Source organism: Pungitius pungitius, chromosome 1 (assembly GCF_949316345.1).
Source record: "Pungitius pungitius chromosome 1, fPunPun2.1, whole genome shotgun sequence".
Lineage (NCBI taxonomy): Eukaryota > Metazoa > Chordata > Actinopteri > Perciformes > Gasterosteidae > Pungitius > Pungitius pungitius.
Window position 1 is genome coordinate 6,230,621 of NC_084900.1, and position 25,862 is coordinate 6,256,482.

The 25,862-nt window shown below is 44.4% G+C and overlaps 1 protein-coding gene across 1 annotated transcript in view; it reads right to left on the reverse strand.

Moving 5' to 3' along the window:
• LOC119222665 (phospholipid-transporting ATPase ABCA1-like) overlaps positions 1–25,862 on the reverse strand; it is a 111,427-nt gene that overhangs the window by 12,283 nt on the left and 73,282 nt on the right. The window contains exons 37-48 of the mRNA XM_037479473.2: positions 22,616–22,793; positions 21,635–21,750; positions 20,801–20,945; positions 15,791–15,914; positions 14,827–14,956; positions 14,365–14,488; positions 10,105–10,167; positions 8,882–8,988; positions 5,857–5,998; positions 4,857–4,991; positions 3,181–3,284; positions 1,905–1,997 (exon numbers count right to left, since the gene is read on the reverse strand). Of these exons, the coding sequence (XP_037335370.2) occupies positions 1,905–1,997; positions 3,181–3,284; positions 4,857–4,991; positions 5,857–5,998; positions 8,882–8,988; positions 10,105–10,167; positions 14,365–14,488; positions 14,827–14,956; positions 15,791–15,914; positions 20,801–20,945; positions 21,635–21,750; positions 22,616–22,793 (1,461 nt within the window). The remainder of the gene's footprint in view (positions 1–1,904; positions 1,998–3,180; positions 3,285–4,856; positions 4,992–5,856; positions 5,999–8,881; positions 8,989–10,104; positions 10,168–14,364; positions 14,489–14,826; positions 14,957–15,790; positions 15,915–20,800; positions 20,946–21,634; positions 21,751–22,615; positions 22,794–25,862) is intronic.

Here is a 25,862-nt window from a genome sequence, read left to right on the forward strand (position 1 = left end):
TCCTGGGAGTGATGAAAAGGGAGGATGGAGACGTGCGGCCCCCAGCCTCGGGTGTGGCGACAGACGCCTTTGAGGAGGCCGCGCGGCGCGTTAAAAAAAGGCTGGTGGGTCACATGCTCCGCGGGAACGCGCGTGCGTCTGTGACGGGAGGGCAGCGTGGTATAGCAAAAACACAAGCGGCGGGCGGGGGACAGTGACGGAGAAAAGAAAACAAACGGAAGACGGCCCTTAATTGCCTTTTTTCAGTCATTAACAGGGTCCCACACCTCATGAAACATTAATTACACCAAGCGCTGAGGAGATAGGGACGCTTAATTAGAAATTATTCACTGCGTGGCGAGAGCTGAGCGATAGCATTTCGGCGGCATGCAAATCGTCCGTGTGAGATCTAAAATAAGCACAGCAAAAATCTGTGTCGACGTCGTGCTTTCCTGGCCCCCCCCTCCCCCCATAGTCTGCCTCATGAAGTGCGATTCCCTTTTTTAACCGATAGCACGGTTAAGTGAGTTGGGACATGCGTTGACCCTCCGCTCTCCTCCCTTGTTCGTTTGCTTCCTCCCTTCTGGCTCCGCTGGCCACGACCGAGCCGATACCTCCTGCGTGGTTCATAAATTATTTACGGCACCCTGCTCTTCCCCCCTACAGACAGGATGTAATAGACACAGCGGATCTGTCAATTACCCCAACATCTGGGATGGACTGATTGCTACATCGCTCGCCCACTTTTAGCCCCTCGCCTCTCCAATGTCGCTCGCTTCTCTCTCTTTATTTCAGCACCATCGACAATAAACCTCTTCTCTCCCTCCCCAGTGGGACAGCGGCTGGTGGTATGACATCGCCGCTCTTGATGCGAAATACCCTTGACAACGTTGCCCCCTTGCCTTGTTGTTGTTGTTACGAGCGCCCCCCCCCCTCCCCGTAATCCTCGGCACAACCTAAAAAAAATTGCCCCTCTCCTCCCTTCATCCCAGGTGTATTGATCTTTCTCTCCACCCAACGACTGCCACCACATATTCCTGTTGTGTGTGTAGCTCTTCTCTGTGTGTGTGTGTGTGTGTGTCCTTCCTCTTACAAGATCGCACAATGGAGTGGTAATAATGTCACCGGACTGTACCTAAGGTAATGGATCGGGCTCACTGCTACATGCAGGGCTCAGGATATAAGTGCTGGCCTTGGGAAATGTCAGATGAATATCAGAGGATTCTCGGGTGCTAGGAGTTAGGGGCAGATCGTATCTGCTACGGGGACGTAACAAAACCCATTAGGAGTCATGCACAGAGCCCATCAAGGATGCGCGTAACGACGGGCACGGTGGGAACAGAATGTATGGGTCTGCTGGGAGACACGTGTGGAATTGGGATAATGGTGAAAGACCTGGGACACTGGCCTGGGGCCCACAGACCTTTTGCCTCGTGTATGGATCTTCTCATCTAAAATGATCAATACAACCATGTCCATGACTTTCCGCAAAAAGGTGCAGCCGCACGTATGGGGCATACAGGTGGGTTTATTAAGACGAAGCTTAGTTTCAGTTTCAGCAAAACAAATGAATACCCTCATCATTACATATCCAGGACACCTTTAATAAAAGCTGGAGTTGTTTTAAGTATTCTTTGGATCGGAATAATTTAATTAGTTCAACTTTTGAACCCCAAACTTTTTTATACACTCATAGATAGGAGATATCCAGAGAATAACATTCTCAACTCAAGTAATAAGGGACAGAAGAAGAAAATGGATTTATTCAATACAGATACATTGTATTGTCATTACTAATATAAGTGGCCTCATATATAAATAACAGCAAAAACAGTTGGACCCAAAACATCTCTTTCCTCTCCATTCGTGGAGCTTCAAAGATTTTATTTATACTCTGCTCTCAATTGCAAAAGAAGGAGGCTTACCTGCTCTTTAGATGCTGGATGCTTCCGAGGCACTTGAAGCGACCATTGACCATGATGGCCATGCGCGTGCAAAGGGCTTCACACTCCTCCATACTGGTAGGTAAGAAAAGGGTGATGTTGCATTAATGAGAAGCAGCAACTCTCCTGCTTACCAGAATAAAGACAATCGCCTATTAAAACTTTTTTTAGTATAATGAGTATTTCAGGGATTTTTGTAATATCTGTCCTCATTAATGATCTAACATGCCACGTATTTACGGCAAGATCATTCATGGCTTTGGGTTTTTATAGAGGGTGGAACTCAATCAATTTTAGACAATTTTATGATGAAAAAAATCTAATGATATACCGAGAACCTTTCTATTTACATCTGAGGTTTGGATTAGAGCATTTTTTCAGGTCCACTTTAACACCTTAAATGGCCGACAAATTTGGTAATTAGAGGGATAGGAGGGGACCATCTGTAGTCCTTATGATCTCATTTTTTCTCTTTCGGCGTTGTGCTGGAGCAGGAGTCATTTGTAGTTGAGGCAAAACCTGTGAAGCCTTTCTGAGGAATGGTCCAATTAGGATTATGACTTTGTAAAACCTGGTGAATCTGCCACTTAACAAAACACAACCACCTGGTCATCCCATGGACGATTGGATGCGGCTCAGCCGCGTCGCCTTGGAGGACGACAAATGCTTTCATTTCCCCATGAAGGGAAAACACAGAATAAAATAAATAACAACAGACAATTCACATGCACTGCTAGGGGCACAAATGATTAAAAAAACAACTATGCAATATGGACAAAAATCACATGAATAGGCGCGTTAATGATATGCATTTGGTATTAGTCATTTCATCTTTTCCTCCTCACTCTAAACCGTGTCGCAAACTGGCCAACATGGCCCAGGAAAATATTTAGACCAACTTTGCTCCAGGAAGTCTTGGATAATGAAAAGACCTGCAAGGATATTGACAGTTTCTCTTTTCATGGAGAGGAAAAAAAAAAGCTCCAGTCAGTCAATAAGACCTCATGCTTCATGAAATCTTCATTGCAGCCAGTGTGTTTTTTGCCGGCCAGCAGTGAGTGCCACACGGAAACAATACCACGCAACTAAAGACCAACTCAATCAATTTCTAACTACAATATTTGTGGCTGACGTTCATTTTATGGTTGGGTTGCTGCGCTACCCCCCTGGTGAAGAATATGAATAGTTTGATCTTATCTTTTTGCAGGCTGAAGTGTGAATCCATCAGAAAATCAATAGATTAAGAGTGATTTTGCACCTGTGCGATGTGAGAATGACTGATCGGCCCTCTTTGATGATGCTCAGGATGCAGTCCCACAGGAAGCGCCGCGCTTTGGGGTCCATCCCCGTTGTTGGTTCATCCTGTAATAAATGTAAACTCTTTACGTTATGAGGTCATTTAAAAATGAGGTGTTTTCAAAACAGACATAGAAGAAGGCAAGGGAAACACCTGGGCAGATGTGTAGCGAAATATATTGGGCACTACTAAGTAGCATTATGCAGGCGTCACATTTAAACCCAGCTGATAAATGAAGGATTTTAAGACAGAGGTTTTCTGGCAGCTCATTCTGACCCAACACATTAATAAGACACTTGCTTTGTGCGTGTTTGCATACATAAATATAGATATAGGTGAAGTAGACACACACACACACATAATGGAGACACATCCTTCGGCACTCTGCACACTAGCACAGGACAAACAGACACACACAAAACACACAGAAGGAGTCTCAGTGACTTGCAGTTTCTTTTCCCTCAGGGCTAGTCTGTCCATGCATGATTAGAGAGTGACAGTACTCAGTCCTTTGGCCAGTTTCATTCCCGGGGCCTGGTTCTCTCTCGCTAGGAGAATCACACAAATCCCGCGGGGCATTTTCCACCACCGTGCCAAACGCGTCCCTGTGCGCACCCTGCGTGGCACAGCCTGGAGGCCGCCTCGACTCCCTGGGCTAGCACACAATACTGAAACCGACGCAGGCGACACATTATCCCAACTGCCTCAAAGGGAAGCCTAGCCCGGCTCTGGCCAGCAACGAAGGCTTTGGAACGGAGCAGCCCGACAGGCGAGCGCTGAGCCAAAAAGGAGACATGCCTGGAAAGATTATTCTGTAAAAGTGATTCATTATGGATTACTCATTACCTGACTGAAATTATTAGTAGCATAATTTGACGAGTTACTCTCATTCATGCAAAGCAAAGCATTTATTGCAGTTTACGGACAGCCAATCAGACTAAAATATCGAGGCAATTTTAAAAGATAACATATTTATTAACGCAACATGTTTATTAACGCAATTATGACGAATGTGTACTTTCATGTAAGATTTAAGGTCAGTAGGTTCCTCCCTCATAACTACCGTACATGGATAATATAACTTCCTCGTGCACATTAAAGCTGATTAACCAAAGGCACGTGATGCGGTGTATTCCGAGTCACGTCTTCATTAATCCTCCACCAGAGAGAAGATGCTTTTGCCCGCTTTATAAGTCCTGATAAAGAGGAATTTAATGTGTGCAAATACCCTTCTGTCTGCAAATTCTGTGTGCTTTGAGTTTTTGGAATTGGTTGGTTGTGATATATATATATATATATATATATCCAAAATATCAAGAGATGACCGTTGAGTGACCCCTGAAGAATTCGCCCTTTCCATCAGCATTAATGTATTCGTAATCCATGGGGATAATCAGAAACGACTTGCCAGACTGATTAAACACTTTTTTGCCACACATTTCCGAAAGCATATAATATCTCAAATTACTATTACTAGTACCTAATTTTCTTACTGCGAGTCAAGTCTTTGTGTGCTGGATATGAGAAAAAACACCAATTTGGCTCGAATCCAAACATTTTCACAGCGTCTTATTAAAGTATTACACTCTTAAGTCTGAATTTAAATCACATATTAAATCGCTGAAGATGTATCTCACCAGGAAAATGACTTGAGGACAACCGATCAGGGCTATCGCTGTGGAAAGCTTGCGTTTGTTCCCTCCGCTGTAGGTCCCTGCCGATTTGCTGGAATATTTGACCAGCCCCAATTTCTGGATCCCCCACTCGGCCACCTTTTGAGAGAGAGTGAAATCAGTGACCAAAGCTACCAGGGTGTCTAAAACAGGCTTCACAAACAGACTTTCTGTGATGGAGGATGTTTCGACTTGAATCTCCAATGTATTTAAGCTCTGTGATTTTCAAACACAAGGCAGGGAAGCTGGCATCACTCTAAGACCGTATTCACTGGGGAACTGTAGAAACATCTGCAATAAGCAACATCAGCACACAATCCAGCTGCATTGAACCATTTGTACAATTCTCAATTATTGATGTGGGCATTCTTGATTACCGATGATACAATTGAGACTCCACAAGGGCTCCATTTGGATCCAGAATTGGCACCATGAAAGGCATGTCGCAAGGGGCCACGGTCAAATTGAGGGTTGTGCTAGCAGCGCGGACCTGGGCCTCTTTTCATTGGAGCTGGGACATCAAAGCCCTGGCTCCGGTTCTGAGGCCTATGGTCGCCGCCGGGCCTATTCCCCCTTTGGTAGCAGAGGGCGGTTGCGAAAGGAGTGCAGGGGAGGCCGCGTCGGGCCGGCCACACCACTGGGCATGGTGAATAATGTAGAGCCGTAACCCGCAGCGGCTGCTTTTGCACCACCGGCCAGTTTTCATTATGTATGGCTTCTTCCAATGAGGTTTTCAATCACATCGACATGTATTTCAGCTTGGCCTTGGTGTATTTTGAAGGGAAGTACGTAACAACAGTAATTTCCGGAAAAACAAATGTCCTATAAGTAGCGCAGCTTCTGTGTTTTGTTCATGTTTTTCCTAAAATGCGTTCAATTCCATTATCGCCATTTGTAGAACAATGCCTTCCTCAGTTATTCAATGCACAGGGGATTAGATGCAGGAAAAGATTGTGATGGTTACCATGGCGACCTCTTTTTCTGGTACCCCCCGTAGCCTGGCGTAAAACTCAAGATGCTCCCGTCCAGTCAGCAGGTCATCGATAGCATCAAACTGGGGACAATAGCCCATGTTCTGGTGCACGTCCCTCATTTCTGTTCGTATGCTGGGGATGGGAATATAATTAGAGTTTGACAAAGCATGTCATTAATGTTTCAGATGAGATATTAATTGCCTTCGCAAGACAGAGAGTACAATATCCTATATACAGTATATCGTCTATAACAGTTAGAAAGACAGAAAGTATTTTCTGTCTTTCTTTCAAACAAAACACATTTACTCATTGATTTTCACACTACCTTAATAGGAAAGACACAATTGGAGTCAAGTGTGTCCAGTGCGTTTCTCTACAAACCTTTTCTATACTAATATACACTCACCGGCCACTTTATTAGGTACACCTGTCCAACTGCTCGTTAACACTTAATTTCTAAGCAGCCAATCACATGGCGGCAACTCAGTGCATTTAGGGATGTAGACATTGTCAAGACAATCTCCTGCAGTTCAAACCGAGCATCAGTATGGGGAAGAAAGGTGATTTGAGTGACTTTGAACGTGGCATGATTGTTGGTGCCAGAAGGGCTGGTCTGAGTATTTCAGAAACTGCTAATCTACTGGGATTTTCACGCACAACCATCTCTAGGGTTTACAGAGAATGGTCCGAAAAAGAAAAAACATCCAGTGAGCGGCAGTTCTGTGGGCGGAAATGCCTTGTTGATGCCAGAGGTCAGAGGAGAATGGCCAGACTGGTTCGAGCTGATAGAAGGGCAACAGTGACTCAAATAACCACCCGTTACAACCAAGGTGGGCATAAGAGCATCTCTGAACGCACAGTACGTCGAACTTTGAGGCAGATGGGCTACAGCAGCAGAAGACCACACCGGGTGCCACTCCTTTCAGCTAAGAACAGGAAACTGACGCTACAATTTGCACAAGCTCATCGAAATTGGACAATAGAAGATTGGAAAAACGTTGCCTGGTCTGATGAGTCTCGATTTCTGCTGCGACATTTGGATGGTAGGGTCAGAATTTGGCGTCTACAACATGAAAGCATGGATCCATCCTGCCTTGTATCAACGGTTCAGGCTGGTGGTGGTGGTGTCATGGTGTGGGGAGTATTTTCTTGGCACTCTTTGGGCCCCTTGGTACCAATTGAGCATTGTTGCAATGCCACAGCCTACCTGAGTATTGTTGCTGACCATGTCCATCCCTTTATGATCACAATGTACCCAACTTCTGATGGCTACTTTCAGCAGGATAAAGCGCCATGTCATAAAGCTGGAATCATCTCAGACTGGTTTCTTGAACATGACAATGAGTTCGCTGTACTCAAATGGCCTCCACAATCACCAGATCTCAATCCAATAGAGCATCTTTGGGATGTGGTGGAACGGGAGATTCGCATCATGGATGTGCAGCCGACAAATCTGCGGCAACTGTGTGATGCCATCATGTCAATATGGACCAAACTCCCTGAGGAATGCTTCCAGCACCTTGTTGAATCTATGCCACGAAGAATTGAGGCAGTTCTGAAGGCAAAAGGGGGTCCAACCCGTTACTAGCATGGGGTACCTAATAAAGTGGCCGGTGAGTGTAGAGCACAAATCTTTCATTTTGCATTGTTATTTCAGGTCAGCCTGCCAAAACAAAATAAAGCAAACTAACAAAAAACACCAAATGTCGATACAGCCTTTAGCTGGTCCAAGTTGGTCATGTCAACAGTGCTTTTATTTGTTTGTCAGCATTCAGATTCTGACAATGACCATCCTACTATGAATACGCCTTTAATAGTGCCTATGACTATAAAAGGTACCACATACATACAGAAATGATTCTTTATTAAATACTGGAAGGTTGGAAAAAGGCAAGTCCGGATCTGTCCAAAGGTTAGCAGCACCTCTTGATACAAACTATAGTGGTAAATGTGACACATACACAACACTCATTGAAAAAGCGTCAATATGTCTTCAACGCAATCAAAACCGAGGTAGTCCACTGCTGTTATTCGTCAGTTGGTTTTCCATAACAAGAGACTGCCGATGTTATACCGGCAAGACTTTGTCTTTTGTATTCTAAAGACAGGAGGACACCAGGTGGCGAGGACATCCAGGTATGAATGACTAATCCTAAGAGAGATAGCTGTCTAAAAAGATGGTGCTTCTTCTTTTCTTTTGCAGAAGAGTGGGCGTACGCACATCTGTTTCTTACTTTTCAATGTTTTTTTTTCCTCCTCAAGGTCTCTGGATTTTTCTTTTAATCTCTGTCAGCCACATTCATCAACATTAACATCGTTGTCTCGGGCCTTGCTTTGCTTTAGCTCTATTTCTTGTTTCTATTGAACTCAAAGTAAATTAGCCGCTGTCTGCATAAAGGAACAACTATAGCGACTGCAGTGATGCAAAACCAACCGCAGCCTGCCCGACAACAATGCTCGGCTGTGCAGCCTTAGCGCTGCATGCTAAGGGGGGGGGGGGGGGGGGGGGAAGCAGTTGTTTCCTCCTAAAAATAAGGAAGTGCAAGTGCTTGAGTCGCGTATTGCTGGTGTCAAGGTATTTTCATTCTTTTGGCATGTACAAAGACTTCTTGTGACTGGTTTTGTAAAGCAGAGACAAAAAACACAGCGCTGTGCCGGGGCGAGGATGTGAGAGGGAAGGGAAATGTGTGAAAAGAGTCAGAAAGAAAGTCAGAGCGGAGTTTTCGGCATTCCTGAGAATATCGCTGGGATATGACATGAGAGGAGCAAAGTTTAAAAGGAAAGCGATGGCAGAATGTGTAAGGGACATCAAAACTACCAAAAAAAAACAACAACAACAAAGAAAGGTGAATGAGAGAGAAGGGAAGGAAATAGAAAGCCTGAGTTACGCAGAACAAGTGAAGCTAAAAAAAGGATGTGACCTGTATTAAAAAAAAACGTCTCCGCTCCAGCAGCCATCTTGGGTGGCTAATTATGATGAGTGACTTGGTGCGCTAGTGGGAGTTAGCTCCTCACCTGTATCCATTTAGGAAGGCCTCTCCACCGGAGACTGGGATATCTCCTGTGAGCATCTTGAACGTGGTGGTTTTTCCGGCCCCGTTGATTCCCAGCAAGCCGAAACACTGACGGAGACAAAAAAAAAAAGGGATTTTGTGGATAAAAATCTAATTGAAAAACAGACAGCAGACCCAAACCTTCTCTATATAAAGTTAATATTTGTTCACAACATACAGAATAATTGAACTGCAAATTAACGTACTATCCATAATTGCTTTGGTGTTTAGCAAAAATAACAAATTCATTTTTGTATTTCCCCCGTTTATTTTCACTAAATGAATATGCTAGGCACAAAGGAGTTGATACTGTAAAAAAAAAAAAAGAAAAAAAGTCCCACCTTAGGTGGTTCGTCATAAATATTTGATTCCTGTCATTCATTGATCCCGGCTTGTTTGTGCCCTGTGCCTGTGAATGTATAGTTGAAGACTAAATGTGATGTAAATAATGCATGGAAATGCAGTGTGTGTGTGATCAGTAGAGCCCTGTGAATCACAATATTCCACTGGCATTTACATTGGGCTTTGAGTAAACAGTGGCCGGGACGAATGACACCACCAGAAAAGCTCCTGGAGCACGACCGCCTGTCAGCATCTGAGATGATGTTTTAAAAAGAGGCTTTCAGCCTACAGCGGGTGTGTGTCTCTGGGTGTGTGTGATGCGTAACACGACATAATGACTTTGGATGCTTTAGATTACAATACGTTGATCAAAAGTTGTACTCTTTTTCTTTTTGCCGCTAATTTGGCAGCGTTCTACACTAAACATCACAGGGTCCTCATTCCTTTGCGTGATAGACTTTGTTGCTCTGGCAATGCTCTTCTCGTAGCCTGCTTGTGCGTTTTTAGCACACGAATGCTTGGCAGTAATACAATGGCAGAGAACAATCCCAATAAGGAGATTAGTGTTTCTCCTCACGCCTTCTCTGAGCAGCATTTGGAAGATATTTAGATTTGACTTAGCAAAAGCCAAGAAGAGGCAAAAACAACGCTAATCTTCAAGAAATACCCGGAAAACTGTAAATTCAAAGCTCAGACCGAGTATATCTTCACACTGTGCCCGGTTCTTATGTGTATCATTTTGCCAACAAATGTTGCGTTGGTATTTTGAAAAAGAAAGTTGTCCAACAGTCCCTCGCAGACCCCCGAATAGCTGCTTGTGTGATTCAGCGGCATTTGGCTCACCTCTGCGGCAGGTACTCCCACACATAGCCTGTCCACGGCGGGGGTGCTCTTCCGAGAGTACACCTGCAGGGAGCAGACAATAAAATGAATCAAGCAGCCAGCCAGAGAAAGAGGAGGCAGGGAGGGGTGGGGGGGGGGGGGGCAGCGTCGGGTGGGGGAGCAGACAGTGAGCAGGCGAACCAGAGAAGATGGCATGACGAAATATGGAGCGATAGCCCAGAGCAGCAGGGAAGGAGCAGGTGGGGAAAGCAGAAGGGAGCGAGAGACAGAGAAAGTGGAGGAAAAGAAATGATCAAGAAGGAATCATTTGCAACATTTAAAGCCTCCCAGATGGTAAAAGGCAGTTAAAAAAATAAAGTGAGACGCTTCCACAAGGGGGAACGAGAGGAGGGCGTGAACATTAGTATTTGTGACCGCATGACAGTATTCATGAGGAAATCTGTCTTGCATTTGAGTACCACTTCGGTACCCTCAATAACCTTTAGCACGTTCACCAGTCAAACCGATATTCTATGCATTCACTGATGTCAATACACAAGAGATGACTTTGGTGAAGGAGCATGTTGTCCTTAATCTGAAAAAGTACTCCTGAAGGAAACCTATTACGCATGCTATAAAGCCTATAGCCAAACCAGGGAGAGGATAAGGTCGTGATGTAAAACTTAAACAGCTGGAAAGGCTCCAGATGAGAGCAGAAACCCAAAGGAAAAACTACAACAAAGTCGTAGGCAGTAAATCCAAAACAATGAGATTAATGAAGCTAAAACGCTCTGCACATTGCATCCACCTAAGGAAATGTTTAAAAGGTGCATTTAACATGTCCTTGTTAGGCTTGTAATATATAGATAATATGGGCGTATAATATGCATGAATTGACTTTTAGCTTTAGAGAAGGGTTTAGTCACATTTTGACCTGTTGGCGTTTTAGCAATACTTGAAAAGTCATCATTCCCATCATCGTTGATGAAAACACAGGACGCATTAGTGAGTGAATATGTACACCACATTCCATACCGAACACTACGTTCAGAACCCCATCTCTAAGGGGAAAAAAGAACACAACTTTTCCCATTCTGTTTGTAGGACACCACTAAAGACGATTGATGTCGTACCACATCCCACATGAAAACTTTCCGTGCTGCACCCACCCCCCCCCCGCTGACCAGCCTCCTTCCACATTTGCATTCCAGTCTGCATCGTTGAAAAAAAGATAAGTGAACATGATGTTTGTTAAGAAAGATTCAGCAGTCGAAAATTTAACAAAATGCGGTATTTAGTCTGTGAGGTATTTTTCAAAATCCAAGACCGAGAATGTTTGGGTTTGATGTATTTTCAAAGCGATTTGAAAGCAGCGTTGTCTCACTCTAGCAAGCAAAGACAAGCCAAGACAAGACAAGGCCTTTGTTGTTGTTGCTGACTGTGACAGTCAAGGCATTTCAAATTCTAAATCAAGGACAGCACGGGGCCCCTTTGGGTTATGAAAGAGTGACGATGCCTGTTTACAAGCCTGCGTGCGAGTGTCACAGACTTAAACTGTAAATGTTAAAAACAAAACAAGTGACAACATACATTTCCAAGGATACATCTATCGCATTGAATCTCCAGACCAAACATTACCCACCATTGAAGACCATCGCAGGGCAAAATGCTACCAAGGTCAATTTAGAACTGTCACGTTGAACCCCGACAAACAATGACATTGCATTTAATTCACAGTCGGCACATGGAGCTGCGTCGAGCCACCATCCCTTCAGTGCCACCTGGCAGCTGCACTCTGTACTAAATCAACCTGTATTATGCGCACTGCTTTTTAGTGACAGTTTGCAGCGCTAAAGCCACATCAAAGCACCGCGTACATGTATGCAGGAAGGCAATCAAAGGACGATTCCCCCTCCGACTTAGAAACCACGGCGGCTGATGATAAGCAGGCTGACGTCTAATTAGATGAGACGGTTGAGAGGAGCTGACAGCAGCGGTAGTGGGGAAACCCTAAAATGCAGATTTAGGTCAGAGCATCGCTAGATTCAAACGTTGCATGCTTACAGCTCAGGTGGCGACCCGTCACACTGACACTGCTTTTTTCAAAAAGGACTCTCCAAGGACTATTTGTCTGCAGCAGCATACGGCGTGTGTACTACTTTTGGCTGATGTTCCCTCACAGGCGTATCGGATTAGCTCAAGACTGCTTCGCCCCCACCACCTGTCACGTTCAATTAACTGTGTTAGTTTAAACTGGATAGCAACAGTTTATATTTCCATGTATTTTATACAATACTAAGTGATACTCAAAACGACTGTCTTCTTTTTCTGTTAATTCATTCTAATGACTTGGTCGGGTTTCCGCCAGTTGCATGATGTTGTTGTATTAATTCATTGAAACCACTATTCGTGGTAATAATGTTTCTCTCTTTCTCACTGCATGGTGTCAATTCTTCTCTTTGAAGTCAATATTTTGATGAGGGAATGAAATCAAATAATGTACCGGAATGAAGACATTCAAGAGAGAATAAATATATATATATATATGTACACACATGGTTTTCCTCCCCAGAGGCAGTACAAGTCTTATTCAAACCGCTTACATGCCCAGAATAAATATAATCACAAGAGCCTCCTTGAAGTACTCCAAGGTTCAACTCATCACTCTTTAGTCCCCTGAATTCAAACAGCTGTCACAAGGTCCTGTAAAACTTCCACTGTCAACTTCGTGAGTGCCTAGAAGGTCGAAGCGACAGCACCAGGTCCGTGAACTGCTCACAGATGGACACACTTCCATTACGGTCTGCACCGGCGCTAACGCAGCAGCTAAGTGGAGGCTAGCAGGTGGGGTTTCAAAAGGAAGGGGAGGAGCGCGAATCTGACACATGATCGATGGGCTGTCAATCGCTTCAGAGGCATGCTTGGATTTATGACAGGGCTCAGCCCGTGGCACGTGGCCACCGAAGCCACGAGCTCGTAGATCAATGTGTTATCTACATCCCAAAAGGATGGGGCACAGCTGTGGTGGGAGTCAACGGGGCCACCGCAGGAAGAATCCCGATGCCTTCTGCCACCGTACTGCCGTTGACGCGTGATGGGCGGTGCCACCGAGTCTCCTCTCCGTGAAATATCGTCAAGAGATCAAGGTGGAGAACATTGGCCGCGTGTAAACAGCAGGGAAGCACAATCAAATCTAGTTTTTGTTTCGTCGTGTTTTTTTTTTTTTGCCTTTTCCCCCGAGATTGCAGAACATTAAAAAGTTCTTTTGACAAGTTTTTAGCTGCAAGCGTTCCACTCCACCCGGTTTCACCTTGCCAGATGATTTGTAAGACATTACCCGTCCGACTGATTTACCCAGCGCTTGTGCGGTAATTACCCGAGGGAGTGTGGAGCGGGCCTGTGTCCGTGAGCAATGAGTGAAAGATTAAGTACAGACTGCGGAGAGACGCAGGCAGTGGAGGAGCGAGGCAGGGCGGTACCAAGCGAAAAGGCTGTTAAGACGGTCCAGCTGTCGGCGCCGGGGCCCGCGGAGGAGCCTGCTGTGGTGTCACTTCCTGCTGCCGCGCGGGCCCGCAGGGGGGGGGGGGGGGGAGGAAACATCTGCCGATGGACGCGGCGTTAATCCGGGCTGTGTTGAGGCGCGCACCACCCCCGGGCTGCGGCGGGGGGGGGGGTAAGGGCCAGGGTGTGAGTGCGGACCGCGCCGACGCGCTAAAATGCAGCTGAATTATGCGACTGCGGGGAGGAAAAAAAAAAAACTCCCTAAACTTCTTCCACCCCCACACATCCACGTGCAAGAGATGAAGTGGATAACGAACATTTATACTGTGTTTTTTTAATAATGTAGCTTCCGAAAGAAAATAACATTAAAAAAAAGGCACGAACAGAGAAGTTAATTACACACGTTGTCGCTTGTTAAATATGTGAAATGTAAAAATACATCACAGTGGAATACAGCGCCAGCCAGTATTTGTTATAAAGAATAAGAATTAGAACAAGAGTGAAAATGGAAAATAAATAGCAATGTTGAAATAGAGAGAAAATATAAAAGAGGCACATGCAGGTGAGCTTTGGAATTTTCTTGCTTGTGAAAAAGGCAAAATTATTAATTAATAATTACATACAGTATACTTTTGTACAGAAGACCAAAGACTTGAAGGAATAAGCTTTCTAAGTCTGGTCAGGTTTGGTCAAAAACACATAAAACATATGACTGAATAAAAAAGTGGAACCTATGAACTTCAGTACAACACAATCACTTAATTATGTGCAGCACAATACCTTAGTGAGGTCACAGATCCTCAGAAGGTCTTTCTGGGCCTTGCCTTCATACAAGCGCTTGCGTTCCTGAGCAACATCGATATCCTCCTCCTCCTCTGAAGATAATGACTTTCCTGAAATAAGCCTGGCAGGGAGAAGTCAACCACAGTTGGACACCACAAATTAACTTGGTCAAAGTTTAAGCTCAGCAGGCTTTTGGAGGAAGTAAATGCAAACAAATCTGGGGAGTTGGTAGAATTTTGAATATATTTCCAGTGCAAAAAATATTTTAGGAAAATTAATATGAAGTGTATTACTCATTCAAAGGGCAGAGAATATGTTTTTTATGACTTAAATAAAAAAAAACACACTACATGGAAATTTACTGAAAAATATATCTTTTTGAAAAGCGAGTGTAGTGAAAGCAAATTTCTTTGGCCGGTTTTAAACCACATTGATCTAAATACAAACAGCTGAATATACCTGGGCTTGCAGAAAAATTTATACTGGATGAGGATGGTGATGGTAAACATGACGACTCCCTGGATGGACATGGCACAAAGGTTCTTTCCCACCATATTCCAGCTGAGTGGGTCCTTGAAACGATCTTCCCCTAAAAGAGGGAAGAAGAGATCAATACACAGGGCAAATGGGAAATAATGAAATTCTTCATTGCTGTGTCAATTCACTTTTACGTCCGTCCCTTATCCATAAGCTGAATGATTTAGCAGAAATGCCTTCAAAAAGGAAATACGACGAGATGTGAGTTTTCTTTCACAGACAGAAAAATAGGTCTTTGTCAAAAAGAGCAGGAGTTTGTGAGCTCTTTGAAGTGTTTTTGAAACATATTCATTGCTGAAAGACGGCTGTTTAAATGCCACTGTGCCTTAAAAAATAAAATGTAAAAAAAACGTGCTGCCACGTGGTCATGTGCGGAAATCAATGGCATCCGGCATTTTCATGTTGAGCCTTTTTTTTCGGCTAATGAACACTCGAGTAGACCGGTGAAAGCCCCCCCCCCCCCCCCCAACTCATCATCATTTGGATTCCTGCTCTCTGTCTTTCCGGCGTCTCTCAAGATTCCACAACCCTCGAGCCCGAGGGGGCAGAGTAAGTAGACGAGTAAAACGAAGGTGCTTGCAGACTCATTCTCTGGTAAATAGCAGTTCTCCACACTAGCCCCCTTTAGGGTGGTGATTGCTTTCCCCTTCCCGCTCGCTCCGCCACCGTCGCAAAACGATTCCTCCAGCCCCCATTTCCTGCTCCGTCTCTCTCTTAAGGTAACAATCCCCCTTTCATGTGGCTCTTTTCGCCCCTTGATGGCCTCCTCACACCGGCCTCCGCGAACCCGCTTCCCCCTCCACCCCCCCCCCCCCCCCCCCTGCGTAGAAACATCGTCATGCTACAAACACGCTTATGATGATCTGTAGCGGTGGGGGCCTCTTACCAAAACCGCTGAAGAGGGTGGCCATTGCCTGGTTCTGAGCCATGTCGATCAGTCCTCTGCCCAGGCAGAAATGGGGGAATATCAGCAGCACGTTTTTCACAATGTCATTGATGCGGGAGACATTCTGTGGAGGAAATTGCACACAATCACACAAACGAGATGATAATTAGCGGCGTTTGTAAAAGCCTTTGAATTTTAAAGGCACGGCAGAGGAATGAGCCTCGGCACAGGCCTAAATATGTTGACTCGCCGCTTTGAATCAGCGGGGGCCGGCGGCGCACGGGGGGGGTTCGGAGGACGGCGCCGCGGCGCCCCGACGCGAGCGCGGATAATTAAAAAACATCCCGCATTACATTTGCATGCTGCGAGGTGCCGCGCGCGCGAGCTCCTTAATGGTCCCGCTGAGGCGGCGCAGAGCATCCAAGTTCATCTACCTTCTTGATGTTGGGATTCGGCAAACATTAGGGAACACACTGTGTGATCTGTGAGCTAGCGCGCACACACACACACACACACACCCAATGTGTAAACACAAATTAATGAGGTGGTGCTCAGGTAAGCAGATGTGCGTCCTTAAAATCCTAACTAAGGGTAGAAGGAGCACCCTGAGACCAAAAAAGACACAGCTGGAAAAACGACAAAAACTGTGAGAACAGCAACAGAAACTCGCTGTGTGCCTCTGTTCTTTCTTCTTATACCGTATAGAAGGACAAAAAGATGGATGCGCACCGAGACAAAGCATATTGTTTCACTGTTTCACGAGGGATCGGAACAAACTGGTCCCATCTTGGCGGGGCATTTTCCCAGCTACAACTTGTCTCTCTTCCCAAAATTGTCCCATTAACGCGTCCCTCCTCCCCGAGGCAGGAAATCAATGGGGCCCAAGTATATCACAAAATAATAATGAATTTAATGAACACACAATGGACTGGGCTGTAACAATCTGGCTGAAATAAGGAAGGACGCACAGTGAGTCAGGGAGGAAGGAAGGTTCGAGTGAGAGGACTAAACATGACTGCGCTTGGCATGTTTGAGTCCATGTCGAGTCCATGCATTATGCACAGGCTACTGGTTCATGGCAGCATAGTCATAAATTCATCATTTCTGTATTTTGGGCAAGACCGAGCAAAGAGTAGGTGGGGCGTGGGTAGCAGTGCATTTTGTCAAAGCCGTGTGCAAGATTTCCAGATGTTGGCAATTGTTGTTGCAATATATATTCATGGGTATGTGTACCTGCTTTGTGATTTATGACTTCCACTGAGTAAGCGTCCGATGGGAAGGTGAATGCGTGAAGCAATTCTGTCTTAAAAAAAACAGTCGAAAGCTTAAAAAGTATTTTTATGAATAGCAACTACTGGATTTGTGTTTCTTCAGGTGAATGTCCAAATATTTCTTCCATAGAGGTGAGATTGATCACACTGCTATGTATCTACGGTGAATGAGGAGCCAGAGCCAGCAGCTGCTTAGCCTTGCAAAAGGGCAAACAGATGAGAAGAACTAGTAATCAAGTAGCATATCTAAAGTTCAGCTATAGCATATTTTATTTTGTGTTAGTAACTTCCTAGGATTTTCACAGGTTGCCTGGCAACTGGTCGCTGCCAAGAAACAGTCGGGCCGTGAAATCGCTAATTGTCATTTTGGTGAATGGCTTGTGGGTGGATAGTGTCACCCTTGGACGGAGCCAGGTGAGGTGTTTCCAGAGATGGTGCTACTTCATGTCCACACTTTTATTTTTAGCAGGGGGGACATGAAAGTGGCCTTGATCTTCTCTTCTCCAACTCAAACGGAATATTTCCAAAAATGTGAAACTATTCCTTTCCTCACTTTTTCTTCTCATTATTAATTTTCTTTTTTCTCTTTTGTGTCATTGCATCGCCCTGCATGATACTGGAAGCAAAGGTATGGCCAGATCTGATCAAATGGAACCTTCAGATGTATGTCAGCGCACGCTGACACATTTTATGTCTAATCATTAAAATAGCAGTCTGTCCACTGGTGCACTTTATTTTTAACTTTTTATTTTTAGCTTTTATTTTTAATTTAAATTCCTTCTCAATCATTATTTTTATTTATTATTTTATTTATTTGTTTATTCTATATTCCCTAAGCACATTGCCTTACACTTTATTTCATACCCGAGAGTCAAATTTGCACTATGTTGTCTTATCTGTCTTTTTGTCCATTGTCTTACTGTCTGATGTTATGCACCAACCGCCAAGTCCAATTCCATGTCTAATATATTTTGGTAATAAATGTTCATGATTCCTGACCTATAAAAAGATTATAAATTGGTGTTTTCAACTAGTTTGATATGTTGACTTTTATCCTGTTGATGATGCATTTGTTCTTTCATTAAAGTAAGCCAAGACTTTAATTTTAATCTTTGCATCTGAGGTTCAATATCGCAAAGTAATGTTTACGTTAAAATGCATCAACTCTAGCTTTCCTTACGCATTGAAAAACCAGTTGTTCTGTATGTTAATGTTCGAATACACTTTGCTGTTCTGAACATTCAGTTCCACAGAAATAGAGAAAGCCAAATAAACAAAGAGCTATGACCTTGAAGGAATCTAGCTGACAGAGGAATGCGAAGAAAGCGGAGACCTAATTTGAGATCAATACATGAAGTAAAGCATCTTCTCTTCATCAAGGGTGTTCATCAAGGAGATCTTAGAAGCTCTCGCTTGGGGGGGGGGGGGGTGATGAAATGCTAGACAATTGCCCTCTATACGCTGGGCTTTGTACCTATAGATGATTTTCAAATGACCCATCTGAGCCATCTCGCTACATGTGCTTATTTTAAACTATATACAGCACAGAATATTTTCATGTTTCTTCTAAACTGCTTCAGTTCTTTTGGAAAACGCAGGAGAGCTGTCAGAGATGAATAATTTGGATGGAAATCAAGCAAATTTATTTGCTTTGCTCTTTGTTGTTGTTTTTTTTTTTTGCCACGTCATGCTACACCAAAGGACTGATCCGAATACATCGCTGACGGATGGCGGATTATCACACAGCTACACTGCATGAGGTGGTCGGTACCCGCCCACGCCTTTTAGGTTTATCCCGGGAAAATCTGCCTGAGCCTGTGGTTATCTCTGAGTGGCACGTGGTGGAGGTATTGATTCAGACACCGCTTCCAGCATACAAGGCAGGATGGGATGGATGCAATCCACAAGGGGGGGGGGCGGCCAGTCCTGAGGGAAACACCATCTCCCATTGCTCTCGAGACAAAACTGGGGCACAGAGTCTGTATCACTGCAGCTCTCCGTTCCTCCCTTTGAAAAAAAAGAATATCGCTATGCCCAAAGGGATCTCGATTCGCCCAGTGCTGGAAAACAGGGAACACATTGAGGCCTGTGGCTTTACTTTTGAGTGACATTGTTTAACTAATGCCACCGCCGAGGAGTCTGGAAATGATGAGACAAAAGCTTTGAGGCGCTAGAAGCCGCAAGAGGGGAAGGCTCGGCTGAGCTGTCAGATGTAGGATCAACCCTTTCTGCCCGAGCTCTTGCGCCTTTTTGCACTCATCCCATCGCGGCGAGTTATTTTGTGAAGAGTCTGTTCTCAAAGGATATCTCCTCCGGACGGGGGGGGGGGACACATGCAAAACTTGAATTGAGTTGTAACGTCGGTTGATTGATGTCGACCCATCTGGCTCTCACATCGGCAGTGAAATCAAGTCAGATTAGCAGAATTACCACGGACCTCTGTCCCTGTCGAGTGGCAGAGACACGCCGTCTCTTTCCCTAGCACCTTGGACAAGGGAAGAGCCCAATAAATCTCTTTACACTGCCAGTGGGCAACATGCTGTCCATTAAATTATTACCAATGGCACCCAGCATGAGTAATACGCTCCTCTGACGCCATATCAATAAATAAAGTGGATGCACAGAACAACAAAACGGCAACAATGACAGACAATGACAGACAAGAACTCGCCAGATGAACAACACAAATTGATAATGAATGTTGGCAACGATTACATCACGACGCAAATGGGGCCGCCTCGTTAGGAGACGGGAAACCTGCGCGCCACAGACGAGCGGCGCCAGAGGCGGCACCGAACTCAGAGGCGGGCGCGTCGGAGAGGACAGCGCACGCGCGGAGGCAAAAGCCTCCCGGGGGCGGCAGTGGTGCGCTGCGGTCTGAAGTGTGGGCTCAGAGCGGTCTGGAGCATCAGATGGGGAAGCAGCTTGTCAGGAATGAAGCGGCCATTGCGTCTGTTGACGGGGCAACGACTGATCAGTCGAAATGTCAACAAAAAAAAAAAAAAAAAACAGAAGTCGCTGTCGTGTGCTGATCACGCAGACAACAATTAAGTCTCAAAATAAAATTGCTCATCTTTAATTCAGCGAACAAAAGAAAAAAACTCAGAAAAAATTGTCATTTTCTTAATCATCACCTGTAACTGGGACTGAGGTCCCATTGAGAATATTTTTCTCACCTTTCTAAATATGTTTTATTTTCACGAAATGTCATTTAAATTCTAGCCAAAAGCAGAATGACTGACAGGCCACATCCCTCTCTCTCTCTTCCTCAGCTCTCCATTACTGATGCAGGTCTTTTTAGGTGTCTTTGTATTTTAATTCCCCATAGACCAAAGCAGGTTGCAGTTAAAACGAACACTTGCTGAAAGACGGATGAGGAAGGTTCTCTGAAGACCCCGTTTCAAACCAAACGATTAAACAATGAAGAGGATAGGGAAAATAACTGCTTTGAAAAATCCTTGACAGGATAAAGGAAATAAATTAAAAGTTGTAGCAGGTGGGTCCACACTTCACCCACATGGAATCCTTTGCTTCGGGAGAAAAAAAACACGTCTTTCCACGATTGAATTCAATTAGCAATCCACCGCTATAGCCCCAAAATATTTTTTTTATGCCACTACGGGAGAATGGATGTCTGTGCCTGCTACTTCACAGGAACTGTGTCTTCCACCGCTCGCCTGCATATATGTGAGTCTCTTGTGTGTGTTATTGTGTGTGTTTGTGTGCAACAGCTACTCACGTCGTCATCAATGAGCTCCAGAACAAAGGTGGCGATGCTGCCGTTTATACCGATGAAGAGGTTGATGCAGGTCAGCACCACGTAGGCCGTGCTGGGCACGCTGAAGATGAAGGAGGCCGGGTACATCATGGGCGTGATGGCCCACCTGCAGAAAACAAGGCACTGTCACACAAACGGGGATCCTCTGCTATGATTTAGAGACAAAGTAAAACGAAGATGACCATGTAGCCTCTCCTTTCTGCCTCCATATGTTCAATAAACTACTCGTAAATCACTGCTGGAGAAATTTCCACCCACACTTGCGCTGCACTGGTTCAAATTCAATATCAGAGGTAGCAGAAGTATGTACAACAGATAAATGTTTCAGATAATATTGTATGCATGACTGTGGGCTCCATGATGAAGCTGGTCACGTTGGGGGCGATGCACCTCTTTAACCTTTTGATTTTCACTCAGACGGAATATGATGCATCAACCGCTGCGTTGGCTCGGATTACAACCACGACACGCTGGAAAATGTGTTGCACATTTCACTTGAAAGTCTATACAGCATCGGTTACCCCTTAAGTAACCGATGACATTATATGATCATTACATTTTGTATGGTGGCATTGCAGCTTACGTGCCTAAATTAGCGGATGCAGAAGAAACGTCAGTATAAGCAATCTTATAAAGAACCATCCATAATCCAAATGTTATGAAAAAAACAACAACATTACTTGAGATAATGAATTGCAACCCACTATCGCTCATAAACCGCTTGAGAATAAAATTAAAACTTTCAGGGTGAAATTAAAGTTGATATTGGAAGTTTGAGTATTTGAATTTACTTACCCATAAAAGAAAAGCAGCAGAATCAAAGCAGGCAGGTTAGGAGGTGAAACGTAGGCTTTTTGTTGAAAGCAGAGGAAGATGAAGATCACAATGAGGCATGGGATGACGTAGTTACACTGTCGGAACAAACAAGCGCACAAAAACAAATAAGCATCTACCCCCATCAGCATTAGCACTGAAAAAAACCCACCATCAATTTTCTAAATAATAGACCCATCCAATTGTTATGGTTAAGGCAAGCGGTCCCTTTGATTTTGACTTTCAGAAACTTACACCGATTTATTATTCAAAGAAGATTGGACACAAGAGCTTTCACTTGCAGATCTAATATTCCCATTAGCTGCTGAGCAAACCAATAGTTTACTTGTTTGTTTACAATTTTTAACTTTTTTACTTTTTTACTTTAAACTTTAAACCGAAATACAAAAAAAAACCTCTTTAACCTGGATTGCCTGATGTTTTGATGGAGAGTGTTTTATAATGCAGAAAGCTTGAGGCTAAACTTCTACTCAGTCAGAATTTAACGAGCATAATGATAATGGTCCAGGTGCCGTTTATTTACTAAAAGGTACCTGATAAAATGTTTACTCCCATGATGCCTCAGGGAGTCAGTAAGGCAGTTGTGTGTAACCAGCGGGGGCGGCCAGCATCAATAATTACGCCTCAGCCAGTAAGTGTTGCTCTTAGGAAGCTTTTTCCCAGAAGGCTGCGGTGTCAAAGCTATATTAACGATTACAGTGAATGGGTGTTTTTTTTGTTTTTATTTTGTTACATTCCACCTTACTGTACAGTTCAAAGTATCAAAATAGGGCACATTTGAGGGCTACAAAACGTGTTCCTGAGTCGTCTGAGCTGCATTATCGTGGGTATTTTTTTGCCACAGATTTTATGAAGCACCTAAAGGAACGGCGACGCGAAATGCTGCACCCAAAGACGTTCAGCGAGGAGGTGATAAGGCGGCCTGGCGCAGCTGATACCTACCATGTCCCAGGCAAAATTGGCCAACCAGTAGACAGCCGGGTTCACTCCGCTGACAAATTGCAGATGTTTGGCTTTGTTCACCCTCTCTTGGATGAGGAAGAGGACAAAGCTGGCGGGGATGAAGGACATGGCAAAGATAACGCAGATGGACACCACTACATCAGTGGAGGACGAGGCGCTGTGATTGAATGGAGGAAAGCAAATAGGGAAGTTGAGTGGAAAGCGGTCGTTGTGTAGCAGGCCAGGACACGGACAATGACACCAACACAAAAACAGGGCACGGCGTGTCCATTTTCACACTCAAAACAAAACGTCACATGATGCTCGGAAAATACATGGTTGGATGTGAACAAAGGGAGTAAATGAAGACAGAAGTTGTTTTCGTCACAACACGGGATTCAAGACTGGATCGGAGTCGAGGGATTTGGGATGAGCTGAAGGCAATTTCTTTGGTTGATGCCAGAGAGCAACAGAGTTGCAGGAGTCAAATCTACAAATTATGAAGCCGCGGATCACGGTTTCTGTGACTCTTAGCCGGCACTTCCTCGGGCACGCTGGTTCAATTTATTTTCAATTTGAATAGGGCACTAATTCAGTGAATCCCAAAACAGTCACATTTACCTCCTTTGGGAAAAGGACCAAAGACAATGGTCTCGGTAAGAAAAATAGAAAATGTTGCTGTACTGCTCAAAGGAAAAAGTGTATGCGAGATTTTGGGGGAGATAAAAGCCATCTGTTGCCTCCATTCTTCAAGTCAGATGACCCTCAAACAACTTTAAAGTGGCAATTGGCTCATTTGCTGTAATGTAAAATACACAATGTTGCACGACTTTGCAATAACAAGGATGCGTCTGAATACATTGTGTTACACCTACAGAAATGCCATATATAACTAATGTTTCAGGCTTGTGTCAGTAGTCCTTGCTTCATCAGACATTAGCACTACACACATTAGTGGAAAGCATTAACAGTGCAGTTTGTGTATAATAATGCTCATTAGCGTCCTGGCACCACGACTGTTTCCCCTTTAATTTGTATATCCAAGTAAAGACATAATAGGAGCATATTACTTCCCCAGACTTTTTTCTACGCAACCGTCTCCTCCTCACGGGTTTGAAACAAATGGCTCCTTTCTCCTCCGAGACGTTGACCTTCATTTCACTGTCGTGTCTTCATTCATCCATCCTATCTGTGAGACTGTCCTCCTTCATGCCAGCTATATTGATATTGATTAACACGGTGTGGGTTTCTTCAAAATCCCAGTATCATTCTCACCTTCACCCCCCCCCCACATATGATTTGACGCAATTTCCTGCTGTGGGATTAGCATATTAAATGAATCACGCTGTGTGGCAACATGTAGATGTGTTCATCATTGGCAACCGTGCACAATTAAAACCCATAAATATAGAATAATCTGCCGCAGTGGCTACCGGCCCCCACATTTCAACAGGTGCCAAGGGTTATGTGCTCCGGTTGGGTGGTTTGATAATGAAAGGGGGCAAAGCTGTGAATGATCTAAGCCCAAATGCTTGAAGCTGCTTAATTGCTGTGTGGAAGAGGACAAGCTATCTGCTAATTAACTAGTAATTGAAGAGCAAAAAAAGGCGAGCAGCAGGAAAAGCTCTACAGGATCTATTGCTTTTAAGGTTTTTTTTTTAATGACAAGGGCTACAGGGGTGCAGTCTTAAATGTTAAAGTGTAGGGGGAGCTAAAAGCATGAGCTAATTATCAAACCTGAAGCTCCTGGCGCAACATTCGGGTTGTCATTTGTATTATAGGTAGATAACATTGAGAACCATTTCAATTTTGATGGAAGCATATTACAATTAATTTGGTAGCTCAACCGTGTAAGGTTTTTAAATGGGATATTTTGTGCGGAAAGCACGCAAGAATCCGAAACAATATTAATTTGCAGAGTGTAACCAAATTACACATCAAATTCAACCGGGGCGCAAGAGCGTTACTTTTTTGTCAGTTTGCCAAATTGATACTCCTGAGCAATTAAGAAGTGATACATCCTGTGTATTTCCATAATGAAATGGTGTCAAAGTCTGACATTTCGGAAAATGATCGAGAATATCTATTTCTGCACGGCTGCAAATGACTCGGAGACCTTGTGCGAACGAAGTGGTAATTGCGACAGGTATGTGCTTGGGCTTACTTTCTTTCCGCATACGGTCACAATGGATCATAAAACCAGTCGCGTTGAGGGCGCACTAAAAGGGAAGGTCACTTCATTTTAGATGGAGCAGTGTAACCCTTGTGTTCAAATCACATACAAATTGAACAGCTCAAGCTATAAACATTAGTTTTAAAAAGCCTTCACTGAAAGTTGCTACAAAGTAATGTCTCCCTTCTATAGGTCAGAGGCATCTGCATTGAAACATAACCAGTTCAAAGTTCCTCATAGTTATGCAATGTTCCTCCTTTAGCCTAGCTTTGTTCTAAACAAACTGAGATTGTTAAGAAGATAATCTGACTCTGAAATTAACAGTTTTCATGGTTTAAAACAACACTTTCATTTTAAACTCACTGAAGTGGACCGTGAGATGTTTTTAATTCCGTAGCTCTCGAGTCATCTGCTCCGGAAGACTCGGCCCTCAACCCCCCCCACCCCTCCACTCTCGCCTGCGGCCTCATTTAACAGTGAAGAACTGTCCGAGCCTATCTGGAAATCATAGTTGATAAATTGTAGTCGTCACACTCTGTGGTCTCTGAAGTAGAGAGGAGCAGAGGCGCATCCCGAATCTGTGGTAGCCGAACCGCCGTAATCATCTCCTAACTATGCCGCAGTCTCCCTCTCTAACTCAGGGCCCCCGATCACTACATAAATACCTGGTGATCGGCCCGGAGCCACGCCGTGAATGCGGAAATAAAACCGCTGCGGTGTGTGCCGATTGTTAGCAGCCAGCGGATCGCCTTCGTAAAAAGGTCAGGAGTTGTGGCTGTGGCGCTGTTTTTGGCAATTTGCTGCAGCTGGATGCGTTCCCATTTTCTTTGCTTTAAAGAAGGATTGATCAAAATCTCCAAACAAACTAAACGCATGACATCAGCCACTGATTGCGTTGAGGAACAGACGCCGGGCTCTGAAGTCACACGCTACGCGGAGAGCGCCGGGGATCCGTGTGTTGCGATTTAGCACGCCATTAATCTCTGCCTGCCACGGGGAGCCGCTCCACTGCAAGCCCTGGGATGAGGCCCGGAGAAAAAGGGGTGTATCCTCATAAAGGGCTCTACGGACGCC